This window comes from Cheilinus undulatus, linkage group 7 (genome assembly GCF_018320785.1).
Source record: "Cheilinus undulatus linkage group 7, ASM1832078v1, whole genome shotgun sequence".
NCBI classification, from domain to species: Eukaryota; Metazoa; Chordata; class Actinopteri; order Labriformes; family Labridae; genus Cheilinus; species Cheilinus undulatus.
The window spans coordinates 6,638,507-6,661,043 of NC_054871.1; the positions used below are offsets into that span (position 1 = coordinate 6,638,507).

Here is a 22,537-nt window from a genome sequence, read left to right on the forward strand (position 1 = left end):
ACACTAATATGCCCATGCCATGGGCATGCCTTTGGCGTGGGAAGCTTTCACATTTGGAAAGGCACAATCAGTCCTAAAACAATACAGAGGTCAACTTTTTCAGCAAGACAATGCTAAACCACATACTGCATCCATCTCTACAATGTGGCTTCACAGAAGAGTGCAGGTCCTGAACTGGCCTGCCTCCAGTCCAGACCTTTCATAGAAAACATTTTTTGCATCATAAAATGAGAAATCCAGCAAACAAGACTCAGGACTGTGAGCAGCTAGAATCCTACATCAGACAAGAATGGGACAACATTTCTCTCTCAAAACTCCAGCAACTGGTCTCCTCATTTCCCAGATACAGATTGTTGTTAAAAGAAAAGGGGATGCTACACAATGGTAAACATGGTCCATTAGAGTCATGTGCTAGGCCATGACCATTGTTATTAAAACATATAAATATGAATTAATCAGCACCCTGTGCAACAGTGGAACTGCATGATGAGCCTTGTAAAAGTACTGCACAGACTGTTCTGCCTCTATATATATATATATAGCTGTGATGAAGACCAGTGTTCCCAGTAGTTTTCTTTTCTTTTAGACTACATTTTACATGATGTAATGTATTATTTAAAACTCACAGCAATCACTATGTGCATGCAAAAAGTTAGAGATAACTTAAAGAAGAGAAGTTTCTCCATCCAAAAAAGTGATATGTTTAGCAAAAATAGCATTAATGTTCATAGAAATGGTAGGTAAGATGTGTTACTATTTTACAACCACCAGGAGGCAAGAGAGCACCAAAGACCCCGTCTCGTCCTCAGACCAGTAAACCTGCTGCTGACCAGCTGAGTGTTTTAGGAGGGGTCAGACTGAGCTGTTCTCTGGTTTCCTTTAACCCTGACCCACTAACCCCTCTGCTCACATTTATTCACAAACCCCAGCTTGTCAGTGATTGTCATGTTTGATGATGTCTGATACATGGTGTCAAATCATAAACAGCAACTGCAATCAAATCTCAACTTGCCCGCCAGCTGTCACTTTATGTTGGCATAAAATTTAATTCAGCTTCATTTCATCCTGGTCTCATTCACCGCCTCTGCACGGTGGGAGCCACTGCACCAGGGGGCTGTATTCACAAACATTTTTCCTCTCAGAGAGCTCCTATCTTCAGCTCGGTGTATGCTGCGGGCTTTCAAACTGATTCAGGGCTGAATTTACAGACGTATACAGTTACTGGTGTTGCAGTTAGTCTGGATTTCTGCCTGATAGTGCATTGCTTGTCATGCATAAAGGGAGACACAACAGGCGATCAAGGTCCAATCAGCTGCTCCTGACCAGTCAATACATTTCTGAAATTTGATGTGAAAACATGCTGAGTATAGTAGTATTTATCAATGAAGTTCTCATTATTTTTGCACCCGTCTTTGTTCATGCAAACTTTAAATGTTCAACACCTATGACTTCATTGATCATAGGCAGAACTGCAAACAATTTTGTCTTTTTTACTTTTTTGTTCCTTTTTGGTTCTGTTGATCAGTCTATTATATAGTCCACTATAGAAAGCTCACTATTTGGGGAATAGTGAGAAGCCTTTAAACATTGATTTAGGGCATGAACAACATTACAAGAACTCATCATATGTGGCTCAGTTTTTTATTTTCTTGTCTTAATCACGGTAGTGTGTTCTCTGCACTCTGCTAAACCTGGGGTCCCTGCTTTCTACAGCCGAGAGGCAGTATAGCTACAGCTGCATTGTGTTTTGACAGATTTACCCACAGTGGAGAAATTTCACATATTTTGAGTGTCTGATGAAAACTGCATTACATTTTAGTCTAGTTTTAGTCATCTTGACAAAACTAAATGTAGTTTTTGTCAGTTTTAGTCATCACAGATCTATTTTTGTTAGTCTCAGTCTAGTTTTTGTCATGAAAAAAGGCTGTTGATGAACATTTTTACCTCTGCCAAGGAGGTTATGTGATCGGCAGGATTTGTTACTTTGTTAGTTTGTTTGTGAGCAACATAACTCAAAAAGTTATGGCTGGATTTTGATTAAATTTTCAGGAAACGTCAGAAATGGCATTAGAAAGAAAGCTTTCCCAGACATTCATCTGATGTGTCAGGTTAACACTAACGGGGACAATTTTTTTGTTGTTATTCTTGTTTGATAAAGAAAATTGCATACATGAGCAGGGAAAGTAGGGTTTATGCAAATGGTTAAAAAAAGACACTTGAATGTTTGCATAATGTGTACAGCATAGAATCTCCTCTTCCAAAAAAAAAAGTATCAAACCGGTATTATGACACATTACAGGTAAAGAAAATATTGTACTGTCTGTGATTTGAAAATTGCAGCAGGCTATATTGCCATTTAATCTGATTAATTCCCAGCCCTAGTTGCTAAGTGGTCCTTGTTTTCCTTTGTTTGCTTTCCTTTTACATCTTAGAATTGCAGCTCAACAGAAGAGAAGCCTGCTGTCATTCTGATAGAATATAACCAAATCTCAACTACCTTTAAGCCATGAAGATTGTGTATGCTCTACAGTTGTGAGTTGCAGTCTGTTGTTTGCTCCACCTCAGTGTCTTTGGAAGAGAAAGACAATGAGGTAGTGTGCCAGTGTAGGAATACAACCATGCAAATATTTGTCTTGAGTCATACAGGTGAACTTTATAATTGTGCAGGATATTTCCACATCGTAAGTAAGCATGGAGGATCCCCCTCAGCACTGTTATCTGTAAAAGTGACATTCTGTCATTGTTTCAAAAAATTCTCTAAAAAGTCATGTCCCTCAGCTAACCATACAAAACAGCAAGCACGCTCTTGAGTCCGTCAGCTTGATAGACACTCAATCTAGTATGTATCAGCAGTATGTTAGTAATGAGTTATGCAAACGGCTGAAACAGGACACCGACAGAGAGGCCAGTGGAGTCCAGGCGAAAACAGCACATTCCCCTGATGTCCTCATACCAGAGACAGACAGAGAGGACGGAGCAGAGCTGGGATTTCAAAGTAGGTCTAAAGATTTCCTTTGGGACAGAAGTTAGGTTGAAAGACATACTATTTGTGAAAAAAAAATCTAAATGAGGTATGTCCAATGATTTAAGACAGTGTCAAACAGACGCTACACATTTTTTGAAAATGTAAACAGAGGTTCTCTGAGAAAAGAGCACCTGTATGTAAACTCAGCAGCACTTCTCTTTTGTCTTTGGAAAAAGAGGTTCTTTTTATCAGGTCCACATTGATTATAACCTTGCAAAGCAGACGGATAGGCCTGTTTCCCTGTTTCTCACTGGCAAATCCATTGTGCAAAGCTCCCATCTGAACCATTTGTCCCCGGTTAGAAAGTGACAAACCCAATCAGCGACGAGGGGCAGTACTTTAGGGCGCGGCGGAGTTGTGGTGTAATCAAGCAAAGATGTAACAGACAGAACGTTCATCCAATCACCCTTCGAGTTTTTTTCAAAGGCTCTGTCCTTTCCTGTGAGTGGTTTACCAGATGAATGTGTGAAACAAATCTATCTGCAAGCCAGGTTACATTTATTATACACCTATTAAATCTATTTTGGGTAAAGTTCAGACAAAAATAAGTGTCAATCTGTGTATAGTCATGTATTTAAAACAATATTTTATCAAAGAAAGAAAATCTTTTTATAAGGTTTCAATTATGTATCCAATAGACTCTATATGTCTAAAATAAAGGCTCTTCTTTCCATATTTTGATATGACCCTGATTGAACTGAGATGTTTAAACGATGCAATAACATGGGCCACCTTTTTTATTGACAAGTGTTGTCACTTACTGTGGCTATAAAAAGTCTACTAAATTTTTTTGGATCACCTTTAAATCACCTTTGATTTAAACTATAACGTGTCAAATTTAATTGAAAAATTACCAAAGTCTCTTTGGAGGAATTATTTAAAAAAAAAGGTTGCATTAATATGCACACCCCTAGAGAAACACTTGGCACTTTTCTAGTCGTCTGACTACTCAAAGCTAATTTCACACCTTTCTGACATTTTACTCGCTCACACCTAATTACTTCACACTCACACACTGATGATGCAGGCTTCTATGTAAGGCGGCCATCAGTGTTAACTAATCCTATTCATACGAATACACACACAGCACTCACACAACAGTGGGAGAAATTTGGGATTCAACATGTGTACAGGAGTGGGCATCAAACCCTTGACCTTTCAGATGAGATGACAAATTCAACCTACTGATCCACTGTCACCCTTAAGTGTATAAGTCAGTAAAACTCAGCTCATAACTTAATGAATACAAATCTTATAATTGCTCAAATGAACAAACTGATTATTTTTAGTTTTGAGGAATCAATACAAATACAAGACTAATTTTTTTGAAGCACCTTTTATTTTTATCAAATCATTCATTCTTTTTGGGCATTAGTGTATTAGTGTACCCTGTCTCAACATGGTAAAATTTCCCTCTCTTTCTCTTAAAAGTGCCAAAATCTGTCAGATTACAAGGGCATTTCCTGTGCACAGCCGTCTTCACGTCACTTCACAGGTTTTCAGCAGGATTCAGGTCCAGGCTCTGGCTGGGACATCCCAAAACTTTCTTCCAGTGAAGCCGTTCTTTAGTAGATTTGGATATATGCTTGCATTTTTGTCAGCTTTCTTACAGATACCTGAAGGTTTTTATACCAAAATTGGTATTTGGGAGTGTTTACATTTTCCTCCACCATTACTAAAACCCCAGTTATGGCTGAAGACAAAATAGACAAAAGCATGATGCTGCTGCACCCTGGGTGCTCTACAAGCTTAAGTCCATTTACCATATACTCAAAAAAAAATCTTGGCCAACCAGAAGAATTCAGTCCATGTTTTAATCCAAATCTTGGAGAGATGCATCAGTTAAATAAACCTCTAAATAAAGCGCAGCTACTCAGTGTTTGTCTTTCAAACTTCTTTAATCCATTACATAAAATCTATGAGTGGCTGCTCACTGACGATCACCTCTGTCCCTCCTGCATTCATTTGTCTGGGTGCTAATTTTGTCTGAGCTATGTAAGTGTGGGAATCTGAGGCAGGAGAAGCCCCTCTCACATTAGTCATGCTCACACGCATTAGCACGCGCTGCAATTTACTCCATGCTAGCCTCTTACAAAACCATTTATTTTAGGACTGTTAAAGACAATGCATTGAATTAAAGTGGTGGCATTGATTCTGACAACAAGGTATTAGTTTTGGTTTATGATTAAAATCAACAGTCCAATAACTTTTTAAAAATGATCTATAATGAACAGTAGTTCATGAATACACTACTGTATTCTTGATAAAAGCAACCATAAACCAGAGTTTTATGACAGCAGCTCCTCCTGATATTTGGAAGCTTCTGTCTTTTCCTGTAGTCTGATATCCACCTTCATATGGAAGAGAAAACTATATTTTTGGTATGGCTTTGAGAAAATGCAGATTTGTTCAAAATTGAAGAACTTTTTGCCATCAGATAAGGTTGTAAGGTTTGGTAGTACTGTTTAGTGACAAACATAATTCACATGGCATCTGTAAAAGTATTATTTCAATGAAAGAGGACCATTCACTACTCTCATTCATTTTGTATTCTAATGAACTTATAACCACAATTTTTTTCAATTTTTAGAAAACTATATTATCAATAAACAATTAAAGGGGACATATTTTACTCTTTTAAGAAAAGTTTATATTGGTCTCAGAGGTCCCCAAAACATGCCTGTAAAGTTTCTTGCTGAAAAAACACTCCAGTATTGTATTTTGCATGTCTAAAACCCCCTCTGTTTCAGCCCTGCTCAGAATAAGGTGTTTCTGTGCCTGTGTCTGACTCTCAGGATATGGATGTGGCACTCCTGATATTACAATATTGGTTATCCAAAGTTAAGGACATTGCCCAAAAGCCCAAACAGTACATGGATTATGCACTGACTGAGATTTGAACCATCAAGCTCCCAGATCATATTTAGCAGGGTAAACCACTGAGCTATCCAGCATCTCAGCTGGCAACTGAGAGGAAGATCAGCAGAAGAGGCCAAACTTTCCCCCAAGCAGGGAGGGCCAACCAAACCTGGGGGCGGGGCTAACTCCCCACATGAGGTCATAAGGGGAAAATCCGAGAACGGCTTGTTTCAGCACACATTTTCTGAAAGGTGGAGAAAAAGAAGGGGGGAGGGAATGGTTTTTTCTGATTCTTGAAGGGATTGTGGGCAGGCCAGGGGCACATATTTTTGTTAGATAAACCTGATAAAGTGGTTTTTGCATAATATGTCCCCTTTGAGTCACATTTACAGCATTTTCTATTGCTAGCCCGAACTCATAATAAATGTTATCTTCACAAAACCATGGATAGACCTTGGATAGATCCAAATGAAACCAAAATAACCTTTCTGATCTACTGTTTTGACAAACTTCTATTCACCTTAGCATTTTTGTTGCCACATAACAGACTGAGATAGTAGAGATGAAAAATAGAGTCATAAATCCAGCAGTAATAAGCCCGCTGTCAGCTAAGACAAGAAGACTGAGACTAATAAAACTATAGAGCTGACACTGTCAGCCTGTAACTGCTGAGCGCACCACGGCTCCAACACTTTATGAGGAGTCAATTACATTAGCTTCATGCTGGATTATGTTGACATACTAAAGTGCTTTTTACTGGGCGTCGTGCGTGTAGTTTCAGGTCAGAGTAAAGGAGCCAAGTGTTACCTGACAGCATTTAGATGTCAGTGTTGGTGACAAGTTTGTGACGCAGGAGAGATGACGTGATGTTTTCCACTGACTGTCCTGAGCTCACATACAGGCTACAGATGAATGACATACTGCCAGATGCTATTGTTGCTGCATTGTTTTGTCAAAGTTACATGTAAAGTTCAGCCTAATAGTAGAACTGGTGCCAGCAATACTTCATGTCACAAGTTTTCATAGCAGTATATAGTATATTCTAGGAAAACAGATGCATGCAGACATGATTTGTGTAAAATCTTCTACTGTATCCAAGGAAAGAGAAGCACTGAAGCCTTTTTTTCACATCATCATCGCCTGAAAACCTTTGGGCAACATGAGCATTGCTAAACTCAGATATTCAACAGGTACAACAATCATAACACCAACTCACATAGAGCAAGTCTTGAAATGAAATGCATTTTAGTTTAAGTCTATTTTAGTCATTTCAACCCTTTTTAGTTTTAGTGTAGTTTTAGTCGATGAAAATTTAAAACATTTTAGTCTAGTTTTAGGCCATAAAATGTCCTCACATTTAAGTCTGTACTTTTAGTCCAAGCATTTATTCTCTTGCCTAAATCTGGTACCAAAATCATGGTAGTGTGTTCTCTGCACTCTGCCAAATCTGGGGTCCCTGCTTTCTACAGCTGAGAGGCAGAATAGATACAGCTGCATTGTTTTTTGACAGTATTTTATAACAGTGGAGAAATATCATGGATTTTGAATGTCAGATGAAAACTAAATTATATTTTAGTCTAGTTTTAGTCATCTTGACAAAAACTAAACTTAGTTTTTATCAGCTTTAGTCATCAAAGAGCTATTTTTGTTAGTCTTAGTCTAGTTTTTGTCTTGGAAAAAAGACCGTCGACGAACATATTTAGTCATAGTTTTAGTTGACAAAATTAACACTAGTTTGAGCTCATGCACACACATTTTCAACTCAGTATGAACTCACTTTACAGCCTGAATCTGGCATTTTAAGATCAGATATGACTTTTCAAATGTGTTTAACATTTAACCAAAGCTTTGACAATCCCTGTGAGCGTCAATGCTTTTTAAACGATGTTGAGCCGCACAAGCTTTCATTTGATTGCCTCGCTATTTGTAATATTTGATGAATGAATTTCTTTATCAATTTATTTTGAAATAACGTAGGCAAGGCAGTCTTCAGTACTTCATAAAGTTCTGTTGTACATCATAATATCTCTTGGAAAATATCGCAGGAAATTTAAGCAAAAAAATATCTGCTTTTATACAGAGTAGAAAAAGAGAAAACTTGAGAGGAAACAAATTAAACATTTACCTTCTTATATAGGAAATATTTTTAGACTGCCATGACTGAGTTACAGGTTTAACAAAGTACTTACTGAATAGATTTGGAGTGTGTATTTAAGATCTGACCATAAATGAACACAAAAACTAAAACTTTACAATGGATCATTATCAATCAGCATGTCTGGTGACTTAAATCATCAATCTAATCCACTGCTCTGTGCATAATTACACAGACGAACAGCTGGAGGCTTTAAGAGACTGAAGATCATCCAGCTCTCTGATATGCAAGAATTACAACTGAAATGTTTGGCAAGAAATCTTTTCAGATCAGAGATAGAAATTATAACAACTCTTCATTTGTTTCATAGGCTACTGGACATCTCAAGCTTTCTTCAATCTCTTTTCAAGTTTATTGAACGATCAGAAGAGAGCAGTTTGTCCATGCTGTAAAGCAGTATATCACTGCCGGACACTTTGAGGTATTACAGCCACTCATCTCTCAGTCAGGAGCAGTTTCAGGCTCATCTCCTTCTGTTTGCATGCTGCTTCTTTTCAAAACATGCATTTGTCCCGATCTTAAGAATCCAGACGTACAGCGTATTGATTATATAATAATCTGAATGGTGAGTGCAGCATATCATGGATGTATAAATTAAATATTTCAATATCAGCAGAACTTTGGTTGTCCAGTATCACTGTGATTTCCTTTCACACCGTCTGATTCCCTTTAATGTCATTTTTAGGCTGTAAAATGACAAATTTTTAAATTTTTTTCTATTTCTCTGACCTGGAGACTGAAACCATAATAAGGGAATAGGATTAAAAAAATGCTCAGTCGTACACTGTGATCGGCTGAATACGCATGTTTTATAAATTGGACCTCGTCATAAAATGACTTCTACACCCAAATCTGCGCTGGGTCCTTTAAAAGTTTGATAAATGAGGACCAATTATTCCACTTGCAACAGAGCTTTGAAAAAAAAATAGGACAGCCCACGATGCAGGTAAAGAAAATAAAAAATACAGTAAAATGATTAAAAAAGTAATCAGAGGAAAGTTCAGTGCAGTACTACCTCTTTAAATCTGTGTATCCATCGGTAAGGCTGTCAGTGCTAACACATTAATTGTGATGATTATAAGATCAGGTATCAAAGCATTAATCTTTTCAAAACAAACCGGACACATGTGTACTTTTTCTATCCATAGTAAGTTCTTTGTTCTTTTCTTCAGCTAATGTTCAAACTTTCTATCTACCAGATGTTCTTTATTTTCTATAAAAAAGGTTCAGGTTGTAATCTGAACAGGAAGTGTTGTATCATTAGTTTCAGACAGAGAAAGTAACATATTTCAAGTTTCAAGCAAAATAAAGATGTCTACCAAGCTTGGGTAGTAATGTGGAAATACAGTATCCCAGGGTATTTAAACATATCCACAGTATCCCCATAAGAGCTCAACAACAAAAGACTAGAGCCACAGCAATAAACAATACTTGTCCTTATTGATTGTTGTTAGTTTTGGTAATAGAAGCATTTTTGCAAAGGACTACACAAAAAGTGTGCAGAAGTATGCATCTGCACATGCTTTGTATCTTTGTATCTGTATCTTGTATATGATTATCAATCATGTGGCTGTAATACTGTATTCTGCAGGAAAACATGGATACCACCCAATCTAAACTGGATTTCTTTCACCGAAAAAGCAAATGAACAAGAATACTGAGAAAATGTAAATGTCATGTGACCAGGGATCATTGGATAGTCATTTTGTACATGCACTCCTGCACATTTCTGTATGTATAACAGTGTTACACCCTGTATTTAACAATGTAGGAACTTTGAAGCTTGCTCCTAGCTCTAAGTCATGCTTTTAGATAATAAATTTAAAAAGTCAACATCATAAAATGCACCTCTTTGACTTCATTGTATTTCTTAATCAAGACTGGGAAGAATTGCTTCACGGTTTCAATACAGACTAACATTTCTGTTTTGAAACTCAAATAATGCTGTTAATTGTGATTTTACACAAAGGTTTGCTTTAGAGCCCTTTTCATTAGTTATGGGTAATTCATAACCTTGCAAAGCAGATGGATACCCCTATTTCATTGTTTCTCACTGGCAAACCCATCTTGCAAAGCTCCCGTCTGAACAGTTTGGGCCGGGTTAGAAAGTGACAGGACCAAGCAGCAATGAGGGGCAGTACTTTCAGGAGCAGTGGTAAGTAAGCAGCGACAAGAGCTAGTGCAATTATGAAGAAGAGCTTAGCATGGATGCTGCTAAAGTGCAAGTTTTATCAGAACTTGATTACATTAGTTGTTTCCTTTTCAAAAACAGTCGTGTACTGACATGACGTATTATGCAGTTCTATATGGAGTTTATTCCTCTGTAGTGACGACGATGTCACGTTTTTTGTTGCTCTGGCCCGTAAAGATGTGACAGACAGAACGTTCATCCAATCACCGAGTTTTTTTTCAAAGGCTCTGCCCTTTCCCAAATGCTGTATATCAAAGGTTTTCCAGATGGATGAGTGAAACAAATCTATCTGGCGTGTCAGGTTAGATAATTCGTGAAAGAGTCAACACTTAACAATGGCTCCTTTAGGCTTTATGGCTCCTAAAAGCTGGCTGAATCCCATCTGAGAACTAGTTCCTTTCTTTACTAGTGAATTTAATGTGAGGAAAAAGTAGTAGGATGTTCCAGTGTTAAATGCAAACATCTTACTGTTGCTCTGGTTGCCAATATTTTTCCAATATTTTGTTGTTGGTTTTTTTTAATATATAACATGAGTCGGTAAATAACATCATACCTGGTTATAGCATTGTAACATTGGACCTCTGAAGTGGTAGAGGCAAAAGAGCAGGCTGGGCCAAATGACCTGGCTTACTAAAACAGAGCTGTTAATTCCTGCTACTTTAACTAATCATTATTGGTTCAATGCTTTATATCCTGACATGTTTTATCTTAAAAAGTCCAGAAAAAGTTGCATATTAAAATAATGGCAAAGCTGTTTTTTACAAGGTGGAAGACAACTACCATTTCCTGATTTAATCAAGTATGATACTCAGAAAAAGGTTTAAAAATATCCAAAGGCCAGCAGTCAAAATGTAAGAAGGCATTGCTTTCTGATCCAGCCAAACATAGTCATCGATTATTCCTTGATATTTGACCATCAACATTTTATCAACGAAATGCTTTCAAATCTCTAATCATATTTTTTATTCTTCATGCAAATTTAAGGGGGAAATACAACTTCTTCCCCAAAAGAGCACAACATAAACCAAAAACTTCATCTGTTTTATCACCTTGGCATTCAGACCATGAACCACAGGTGATAATCTGATAACATTCATTACTTCCGGTTTATGCAGGCCTGCAGCCTGTCATCCTCTGCCATAATTTACACACAACAGCTGGGCCCCATAAACTGGGATGTGTCTATTTCCTACATTCCTGCTTTCTATCAGACTGAATGAACTTCTGGTATGTTCTTAAATCCACCTGTTCACAGCCTCTCCTATTTACCTGTGCGTCTGCAGAGGATGTGGTCCTTCCCCTCCTCTTCACAGAGAATAACTTCCACAGTCGTCTCCATAGAAAAGTGGCCACTAAACACACACTCCCTAAAATCCAAACGTCTTTATCCCTCAGGAAGTTCTCCATCCTCCCGGCCTTGCTGTCCCAGTTCACTGGCTGTCAGTCTCACTTCAGCCTCCTGTGGCGAAGGACCTTCAGACGGTAGCAGGTTGTTGACATTAGGCGAGACAGGGGGTGTTGATTATGAAATAGTCGGGCTTCTTAAGCTGTGCACTGAATGCTTAATCTCTTGCTCACTGCAGGCTTAGACAAGAACAAGATCTATGCTGTGAAGCCGCCTGCCCACCCAGCCAACCAGTCACCCGCCACCCGGCGTCCTCCCTGCCTCCCACCCCGGGACCTAAAAGGAGAGGACACGCTGTCTCTGAGACGAGAAGGGGACAGGTGGTGTTGGGTTCAGGGTGTCGTTGCTGTACGCAGAATCAGATGCCTTCTGCTGCTGCTGGTATGTTAGTGAGACCCCCGCGGTATCCTTTAACTTCAGACACAGCACTTCACGCATGCATGCATACTAACTCCTAAGTTTATCTGTGCTGCTGCAGAAGCTTTGCCTTTCTATACATCAAAAAACAACACATCGACGGTCCTCTGATGAATCACTGCAGATGCATACAATAGCAAAGCAGCTGACAATCACGCTAACATGTAAACAAACACCTGTGTGAGTGTCAGGCTAAGTTTATCTTTGCTGTGGGCACGTGCTGCTAATTCAGCACTTGTCTTGTTTTCAAGAGTTGAAAAAAAGGAAGGCCGGACCACTTCCAAATGTATTATCTATTTGTATTGAGACCAGGTTTAAGAAACTAAGGTGAATGTAAGGATGACAAACACTGATAATTACACCCAACCCTGGCAAAGTAGGAGGCAGGCTTAGACAAGAAGGGCCAAATTTGCATATTAAAAGCAAAAAGTAAAAAATGCAAAGAATGAACAATAATACCACTGATGATGTAAGCTGCAGAAAATACAGGATCCCCTTCTAGACTGTAACTGCCTCTGTGTGGCCAACTGCACACACGAGAGCTGAGGATTTACTGTAAATGAGATAATGGAACATGACTGTGAATGTGATCAGAACCCTCCTTCTCGTATCAGACTACATACTGTATCTTCTTTGGTGTTATGAATGAATTCCTTCAACCTGCCAAAGACTGCCTTTATAAATCAAATTTCAGTTAACTGGTACAGTGCATCAAATGGCAACATTTCTGTTTAATATTGGTCGTGGAACCTTTACAAAAAAGAGTAAATAAATAAAACAAAATCAAATCCATCCATCCATTTTCTATGTCGCTTATCCCGTTCAGGATCGTGGGGGTGGGGGGGGGGGGGCAGGAGCCTATCCCAGCTGTCACTGAGAGGCGGGGTACATCCGCCTCGGAAGAATCGCAGGGCTGACATATACACAGACAACTGGGCACGCTCACACTCACACCTACGGCCAATTTAGAATCACCAGTTAACCTAATAACCATGTTTTTGGTGGTTGGAGGAAGTCGGAGTACCCGGAGAGAACCCATGCATGCACGGGAGAACATTTTAATTAAAAACTAAAGGAGTATTAATGATCTTGACTTTCAGACTCTCACACCATGAATTAGAGGTAGCTTCAAAGTGCTTAGTGTGTGAAACAGTGCTTAACACTCTTATGTCTGAGAAACGTGTAGGAGTGCATGTACAAAATGACTCAGAAACGTCTAATGATAGCCAGTTAATGTGACAGCATTTGCAATTCTAAGCAGTGCTCATTTAGTTGCTGAGAGATTTTCTTAAACTTTTCTTTTTAATTATTTTACTTTTTAATTTGTACTGTCTTAGTTAAGGCTTCTTTAAACAAAAATAAGACATTTCTGGTGGATTTAAAGTTGGGTTATTAGATCAAACATGGGAAAAAGAACTTGCTATGGATAAAAAAAACAGATGAGCTAAAGGGAGATTTGGTATCCCAAGGTGCAGATGACTTCTCACTCATCCACTGAGCTGTCTGCAAGTTTTTTAAAGTGAAATATGACATTTGAAGGTGCAGTGGTGTATTTTCCATGACTGTGAGAGCAGGAAGATGCTGTGGTGAGTAGCATACGGCTGCAGCCTTGCTTCAGAAGCTTAACTACGGTATATTTATTGGAACAAAAAAAAGGCATTTAATGTATTTTTTTTAATATGCTTTAATCTCTAAACCTCAGTTGCATGACAATCAATGCTTCAAAGCTGACAGCCCTAGTTTATTATGAATGCTCACTGCTATGGAAATATAGTTGCAATTAGTTGTCCAGTCCTAACAAAACAGTAACTTGAACCTGTTAATTAAAAATGAAGACCAAAGGTTTTCTGGCAGCCTTTTTCCTGCAGGTTGTCAGAAATTTGATTTAAGATTTTTTTTTTTCTTTTGAGTTTCTTTAAGCAGAATTTTGTTAAGGACAGTCTAATGTAAGCCTGGTGTAACAAGCAGAAACAGCTGGGCAATGGGAGTTCAAGGGTCAGAGGGGTTACAGAGCAGGAACCCTGGGAGGAAAAATATTCCTGTGAGGCAATTTGAGGAGAACCTGCTCCGAGAGCAGAGCTGGACTGACAGCGTTTGTTAATGAAGCCAAAGGATCTGATAGCCTGCCTGCATGTTTCTGATTGCAGTGTGGAACAGTCTGTTGTAGTTTAACCACAAAAACTGGAGGTGTGAGGTAGAGAGGGAAGAGTAAAGCAGAAGGAAGAGACAGGCAGGTGGTAGAGCAAAGGTGCATCTGAGGTCTGAGCTCAGAGATAGAGCGGGAGGTGACAGAGTTGTTCACTGAGCTCTGTGACAGGCTGAGGGTCTTAAATTACCCACAGTGCCCCCCATGTAGCTGGAATATTTCCCTCAGCACTGCCTGGTCACTTGGAAAGCAACAATGATTTATAAGTTTGACGAGACAAAAAGCAAACAAAACAAATTCCCAACATAATGCAGAAATGCTCACAATGCAAACACTGCCACTGTTTTCTGCCTGCAGCCAACAGAGGCTACAGTTAGATCAAACAGCAGCCTACAGTAGTGCTCTCATGCCAGTTTAATGACTTAGTTCTTAGTTTATAAACAGCATACAGTAAATTATTTTTAGAGGACTCCTAAAATAAGCAGAAAGGAAGAATTCCATCTCCAAAACAAACAGAAATTAACACCGAAGACTAAGAAATAAACATAACAACATCTATTCATTTTCTATACTGCTTATCCAGCTGGGGGTCATAGGAGGCTGGAGCCTATCCCAGCTGTCATTGGGTAGGGCAGGGTACACCTTGGACTGGTCACCAGTCAATCACAGGTAGAGACAAACAACCAGGCACTCTCACATTCACACCAATGAATGTGAGGGTCACAAATTAACCTAATGAGTATGTTTTTGGTGGTGGGAGGAAGCCAGAGTACCCAAAGAGAACCCATGCATGGATGGGGAGAACATGCAAACTTTCTGTGCAAACTCCACACAGAAAGGCCCTGACCAGGAAGCAAACAGGGACCTTCTTGCTGAGAGGATATAGCGCTAACCCCTGCACCACTGTGCAGCCCACATAATCCAACAAATGAAGTATTTCAAAGTTTAGTTAATATTACTATTAGAAATCCTGTTGTGTGAAGGGAGCACTAAGAATGGTAGAGCAGGCACTCTGTGGATTGTAAGTGATAGCCAATCAGGAAGCAAGGTGGCTAAGAGCATTGAAGCTAGATGGACATTAGAAATGAAGGACCAACATGTTGATTTACTTTGAATGTTTTTACAGCATGTCCTGTAAAACAGGGGTTCCCAGACTTTTCATCCCATGACCACAAAAAAACAAAAATCGCGTCAGAGAGTGCACATACTGCACAAACCATTGCGTCCAAAACTTGCATGTGAGATAGTAGCCTTCTCAGAAGAGTTGAAGCTGTTATAGCTGCAAACGTAGGATTGACATGATATTTAACCCTATGGATTAAGAATGGGATGTCACTTAATGCAAGTCAAGGCAGGCCATAAATGTTCAGAATGTGTATCTCCTCCTTTGTGCCTATAGGAATAACAAATGCAGATTTCCAGTCCTTTCACTCAGGGTCAGATTAAAAATATGACATAAAGGCTAAGCTATAAAATCTGAAAAAGAAGGGCTCTAAATGGTCAGGACCAAACTACTTGTGTTTAACGTACTTGTGTTCATGCGGTTCTGTTTTTGCAGAGACGCATGGATCTTCATGAGTATTCAAAACAACAACAGATTTTTATAGTTTCTGACAACAACATTGACTGGTATCAGTGCATCTCTCTGTTGGAACAAACCGGCCCAGTGCCTCCATCTTGTGGCCACTGAATCTGGATGCAAGGTTGAACATTAACTTCAGTCCGGGGCCTTTCTCAGACCCTATCCTACATCTTTTCCCAACACACTTCTGCTCCATTTGTGTGCACACATAGAAGGTTGCCTTATTGAAGGCTGTCCAAAAGCTTGAAACACAGAGTGAGGGGCTATTAAACCCCTATAGAGTGCTGATGCTGACTTACTGAACTAGTGTGACGCTGTTTATTGGTCATAATGGGAGATGGCAAGAGGTTTAAATATCTATTAGGAACTCATTTTCCACTCTTGAAAACTTTAGGCCTACGGCTGTTTATTTGATAGAGTGTCTCATGTTTAAAAACTGATAATCTGACAAACATAAGCCTGAAAGAGATCATTTTTTTATTTTCAAAAAAGAAAGAAATACCACAAATAATGTGGTGTAACTTAAATGAGCCTGCCTTACATTATCCTGCAGACATCTTATTAATTGCATGACATTGAGTAATGGTCACATAGAGTTTCTATTTCCATGAGAGTGAGAGAGTTTGTGCCGAAGCTTTCTGCTGTTTAAACCCTCCACCATTATAGTGGGTACTTCATTCAGCTGTGGATGGGACTCCATGCAAGAGTTTCAATGAGGAGGGAACGGTCTGAGAGAGCCTCGATGTGTGTCGTTAAGGTTCAAACAGACTGCATAAAACATGTGAAGACCTGCAGCTCCCTCTAGTGACCTTTCTGTATTCCACCTGTCTGTGCATGTTGTGTCTGCCAACAGGTGCACAGAGCTGGAATAGTGTCTGCTGTAGTTATTTCAGTTCCCTTCATCCCCCGCTTGGCACTGACGGATGATTGTGGCTCAGGTTGAACACAGGCAGTAATGCCATCATGGGGAGAAATTAGTTTACAGGGACAGGGACTATCTGATCCAATCAATCCCTGAAGTACTGCTCGTGCAGTTCATCCAAAAAGTCTAGGATTGTTTGAATCATTACAGTGAGTCAATTTTGTCCTCATGTAAGGTTCTGAATAATTCATTTTGTAAGAATTTTTAAGAAAAAAAGGGGGGAGTAACAAATGTGTATTTATTACTCAAGGAAAAACTGACATATTCAGCCTCAGTTCTTAGGGAGTGTCTGTAAGGGCAAACACATTAGGACCACTTTCTCCATACTGCACTGAAGCACCTCTCCCCAGTCCCTTACTAACCTCAAAATGTTCCAAGCCCAAATGAATTTGAGCACAGCTACCTCATCCATGTCATGATGCATGGAGCTTACATGTGTGCTCTCAGAGTAAATGGTAAAATAGTAATTGGACTAGAGCCTGTGTAGCACTTTTCTAGTCATCCGCCATCCGTTCAAAGCACCTTTACTTCACAGGTCACGCCTACCTATTCCTACCCTAACCCAGTCACACCATTTCGACTCCATTCACTCCTCATTTACACACTAATGGCACAGGTTGCTACACAGAATTGGCCATGCAAGACGACCGACTCTACCTTCTGCCAGTCATCACAATACAGTGAAGTCAAGGAAGAAATATATTTATCCAGGGACATTAGAGCCTAATTCTGTTGCTAAAATCCCAAGTTTTCTAGACATAAAACACTAAATTTCTACCGTGTGAGCATCACTGCTGTGTGGTGATGACAATGTAAGGTGGAGTAAATGTTACCTGCTGGTTTCCTCCCTCCAGCTCCACGTGTTTCAGCTCCCAGAAGCAGCGCATGGTCTCCACCTTCTCCAGGTGCCGGTAGAAGGCCAGGCGACCCAGACGTAGGCTGTTGCTGCGGTTGCGGATGGCCTTCAGCCCCTCCATCTTCTCAACAATGGGGGACATTGGGATTGGTGGTGGTACGGCGGACGATTTTCCATTCTTTTTGCCCGTAACAGACTCATTACAAAGAGTCCTCTTGTCCGACCTGAAACACAGGACCCATTGAAGTGACACATTAAAGGCAGGTCTATCATTATAATTTTAACATCAAATTCAGCTTAAATAAATGGAACTATGTGGATAAAATCTTAGTGGGCAAAATTTGACAAACTTGCCCTCTTTGGTGCCTTATAAACAGGCAAAATTTGGAAAAATTCCCTCTTCAGTCCACTTTGAATGGGTATAATTTGACAAAATGTCACCTTTGGTGTCCCTAATGAGGTCAAATGCTCCAAAGTGCCCTCTTTGACATCCTCTGAGTTGGCAAAATTTGACAAAAAGATATCTTTGGTGCCCTCTCAATGGGAAAAATGTGACATTTTGCACTGTGGTTTCTTCTTAGTGCTGAAAATTTGATTAAACTTCCTATTTGGTGCCTTCATGAGCAAAATTGTCTTTCATGCCTTCTCAATGGATAAAACCTTAAAAATCCCTTTTTGGTGCCCTCTTAGTGGTCAAAATTTGACAGAACACCCTCTTAAGTCCAGTCCTAGCAGGAAAAAATTGACAGATTGCCCTTTCCGTGCCTTCTAAATGGGCAAAAATTGAAGTAAGGCCTCTTTGCTGCCTTTATTGGCAAATTATGACAAAACACCCTCTTTGTTCTTTCTTGGTAGGAAAAATTTGACAAAATGCCCTCTTTGGTGCCTTGTTAGTGGGCAAAATTTGACGCAAAAGGCGCTTTGGTCCACTTCAGATGGGAAAAATCTGACAAAATACCAGCTTAACAGTCTTTAATGGGGCCAAATTTGATAAAGTGCCCTCTTAAGTGTCTTCTCAGAAGGTGAAATTTGACGAAATTTCCTCTTTGGTGTTTTCTTAGTGGTAGAAATTTGACAAAAAAAGGGTAAAGAGAATGCTACTTTAAGTCAGTAACATCTATATCAACATTTTGTTGGAAAATAATCCATGTTTGAAGACCACATGTCATTTTAGAAGGATAAAAATAAACTATGTCTGCAAATCTCTAACACTTTCTAATACAGTGAATCAATTACTTTAAATATCGAGGTGTTGCATCACACTGAAGCAACAATCCTGTAAATCCACAGTGATATACAACAGTCCTTATTGCTGCTTTGCAACATTGCTTTGCACTTGCCTAATGAAACAAGTGATTTAAGGGGATCCATGCATTCATAGAAGTGGTCTCACAGAGTCTCTTGTAAAATCTATTACACAACTTTAATGCAGACTGCTGAAATAGCTGTGTGATGAGTGCACTCCATCTGCTTTGATGGAGCCGTCCAGTAGTCGGCCGTTGCGGATCCAAAGTGGATGACTGATGATGTGGGGGAGAAATCTGCCCTGACGCCTGCTGGTGACAGCTGGCTTTCTGCTGCGCTCTACCTGTTGAGCCTCTGGGGGAGTCATGGAAGATCACTGGGGATATTTATACCCCCAGAGTGTAAATGTCCTCTGCCTTTGCTTGACAATTACTGAGGTCAGAGTGGCTGTAGTTTCAGTACAGTGTATGAGATGTAAACGGCATGTAACGGCCAGAGCGGTTCTTCAGCATCAGGGGCTTTCTCAGGGTTGGATTTCAGCTGCAGTGCTAAAATTGAAAGAGTGGCCAGGGATGCACCTGTCACTGCTACTTATGTAGGGTTTTTACATACAGTGATTTATTTACAGATGTTACAGCTTCAAGTTATATAACTCCCTTCTACTTTTGTCTTTATTTATTTACTTTTCTTATAATAGAGAGGTGCTGCTGACGTTGTAGATGCTGAAGTGTGCACTAACATTTGCACAATGTATGAATGTATGTTATTGAAAAAGAGTCTGGGTAAATTCTGAGTGTTATCAATGAAGCTGTCTTTTGAGACCAATTTGTGTTTGTTTAAAATTGAAAAAGCTGTCACAAACTCACTTCAGTCAACCTAATAACAGACAAAAAGGTGGAGCTGAGCCAGCCTTCAGCCTCTTGACAAACAGCTGCAACAAGCCAGCATGCAGCCAGCCGTGTCCCTGATTTTGCACAACATTTATCCTTCTTAAAACCTAAAAAGATGAGAAAAATCATAATTTTCCCATGTAGTGTGTTTGCTAAAAGGCATCAACTATTCTGTGAAAATCATTTTTAACAAGGCTGTGAAAATGTTTAATTCTGCAGTAAAAACAAACATTTTATAAAGGGTGTGTAACTGATGTTTGCTTCAAAGTAGCTCTAAGTTTTGGTGTATTTTGGTAGTTTTTAATTGATAAAACACAATTACACTAGTAGAATGGCAATAAATAAACATGAGGTTCATGTGATTTTAGCATTAAAACTAAAGATGTGCAAGCTGTAGCCTTAGCTCATAGCGCCTTTCCTTTTTGACCACAGAGCAGTAAAGAAAGAAACATAAGCTCAGTATTTTTATATATATATATTTGGGAAATATTTCCCATCCATCCAGTATCTACACTGCTTATCCTGTTTTTGGGGTGCTGGGGCTGGAGTCAATAAGGGTTCCAGGTGTACCCTGCCTTTGGGACGAAAAGCAGGGTACACCCTGAACTGATTGCCAGATAAATGACTAGGCACACTCACACCTACGGGCAATTTAGAGTCACCTTTGAACTAACAAACATGTTTTAGGACTGTGGGAGGAAGATACCCAGAGACAACCCATACATGCACTAGAATACCATGCAAACTCTGCACATAAAGGCCAGGGATTCAAACCAGGAACCTTCTGGCTGTGAGGCAACAGTGCTAACTACTGCCCTGCCATGCAGCCTCTGAAATACATCCTACACTATGTATATGTAAACAGTCTATCTGGTGTGCCAGGTTAAGTTAGTAAAGGAATGGTAAACGTGATTTTATGAACCACCTGGAGATGAGGAATAAAATGCAGTCTACCAATCACTGAGGCCAAAATAATTATCTATTCTTGTTACATTTCTGAGGAATATCTTTGTTCTTGTGCAGTCAGTGAGTCAGTGTGAAGTTTCCACTCTCATACAGGTGTTGTGTAAGGAGTTCAAGTTTTTTTCTTTTTTTAAAGATTTGTTTTCGAGCATTTTTGTGCCTTTGCTAGATGAGGACAGTGGATAGAGATAGAAACAGGGACGAGAGCTGGGGAGAGACATGCGGCAAAGGGCCTCAGCCTGGATTCGGACCCTGGCCATCCGCGTACATAGGGCATGCCCCTAACCACCAAGCCACCTGCACCCTGAAGGAGTTAAAGTTTGTCAGAAGAAGTTGAGAGCTCTACAGGTTCTTCCAAGTGTCCTTTAGATCCCTTTCAAAGTGAAATCACATTGACAGTAACGTTAAAAAGAGTTTATGTTCATTTCTCTAGTCTGTTACAGTGAGAGGAAAACACAGCAATGGCAGTTAACTTCATTTTTTTCCACTAAACATCTAAAATGTGATCCTTTAAAAGAAACACAACATAGTCGCATAAACACATTACCTGAACAACCAGCAGGTCGGCGATTTCTTGTAAGACTTTACTGTGAATGTTTTAAAAAGGAGGGCCTGAATTCTTCTTCTACTATCCCCATGACACACAACAGTTGTCTGACCCCGACCAACCCTCAGCCTGTTTTGCTGCGAGTCTTTCAAGAACTCTGCTGCCTGTTTTGACGGTGTTGGCTGCAGCTGAGATGACTCGGTGCCCTGGAGAGACCTGTCACCCTGCGAGGCCTGGTGACCTGGGGTCATTCACTTTAAAGGGCCTTATTTTGGGTGCTCAGTAGTACAGGGCGAGGGTCAAGGGGCACACTATCACCAGAAATGGAAAACCTCCATTGGTGAATAACCATTAAGAGGCACAATGCTCGCTGATAGGCAGACGAGAATTAGATATGAACAGAAAGCTTTCCATTGTGGTCACTTTGACTCATTGCAGTTGTTGCTTTAACCAGCAGTTACATAAGAGTATTTCTGTGGTATGTGGCTGTATTTAATATGTGCATTCATGCTAGTAGCCAGTGTGTCGCTGTCCAAGTAATGCTGTAGTTTGTGTCTGTTTACTTTGCTTGGCGGCCCCTTATAATCCTCCTCTATAAAACGTCAAGGGGGGTCCCTATCTGTCTTCTCCATCATAATCCTTCCGTGTAACTGATAGGAAGAACTGCATGTGTCTCATAACTCTTTAAGCAGCAATGAATCATGAAGACCCTTAGGACTGCGGGAGTCCACCAGTCTGTGTTTAGATGAGACAAAAACTGAGGGATCCCCCCAGGCCCCACTACCCCCCTTAATGCCAAATGTGCTACAAGAGCAAAGTGCTGACAGGAAAAATCCCCACTAAAACCAACCCACAAGCATTAAGTATCCCATAATGTATTCATACATCCTGTTTATACTGGTTTTAGATAAATACAAAAAGAGCATGATGAGAGTTGATAATAAAAATAATGTGAATCAGAGGGGACACCGTCTGGATGTTTTTGGCATTGTGAAATAATTCCTCCATGTTCAGGACTGCAGCCAACAGCAGTATCAGAGTCTACGCATAGCTGTGGGTGAATTGTGATCAAATGATTGTTCAAGCTACAAGCTGGGGACAATGGAGGGTGTTAAAAAGAGAAACACTATGAAAGACAATGGTAACAGGTGACATTACTACCCCCCTCTGTGTCACAACGCATCAAAGGACCCAGAATGGTAGGGATCATAAAGTGGAAATGTGGGTATGCTAAAAGGAGTGCTCCCTTTTCTGATGTCACTGTGCCCTTATAACTATGTAAGCAAGAGAAAAATGTCACTAAGACTCAGGGCTACAAACAAAGGCGCCTGAAT

The 22,537-nt window shown here is 39.8% G+C and overlaps 1 protein-coding gene across 1 annotated transcript in view; it reads right to left on the bottom strand.

The window, feature by feature from the left end:
- mylk4b (myosin light chain kinase family, member 4b) overlaps positions 1-11,787 on the bottom strand; it is a 42,815-nt gene extending 31,028 nt beyond the window's left edge. Inside the window, exon 1 of the mRNA XM_041791958.1 lies at positions 11,500-11,787. Within this exon, the coding sequence (XP_041647892.1) occupies positions 11,500-11,637 (138 nt within the window). The 5' untranslated portion in view covers positions 11,638-11,787. The remainder of the gene's footprint in view (positions 1-11,499) is intronic.
- Between the last annotated feature and the right edge of the window lie 10,750 nt (positions 11,788-22,537).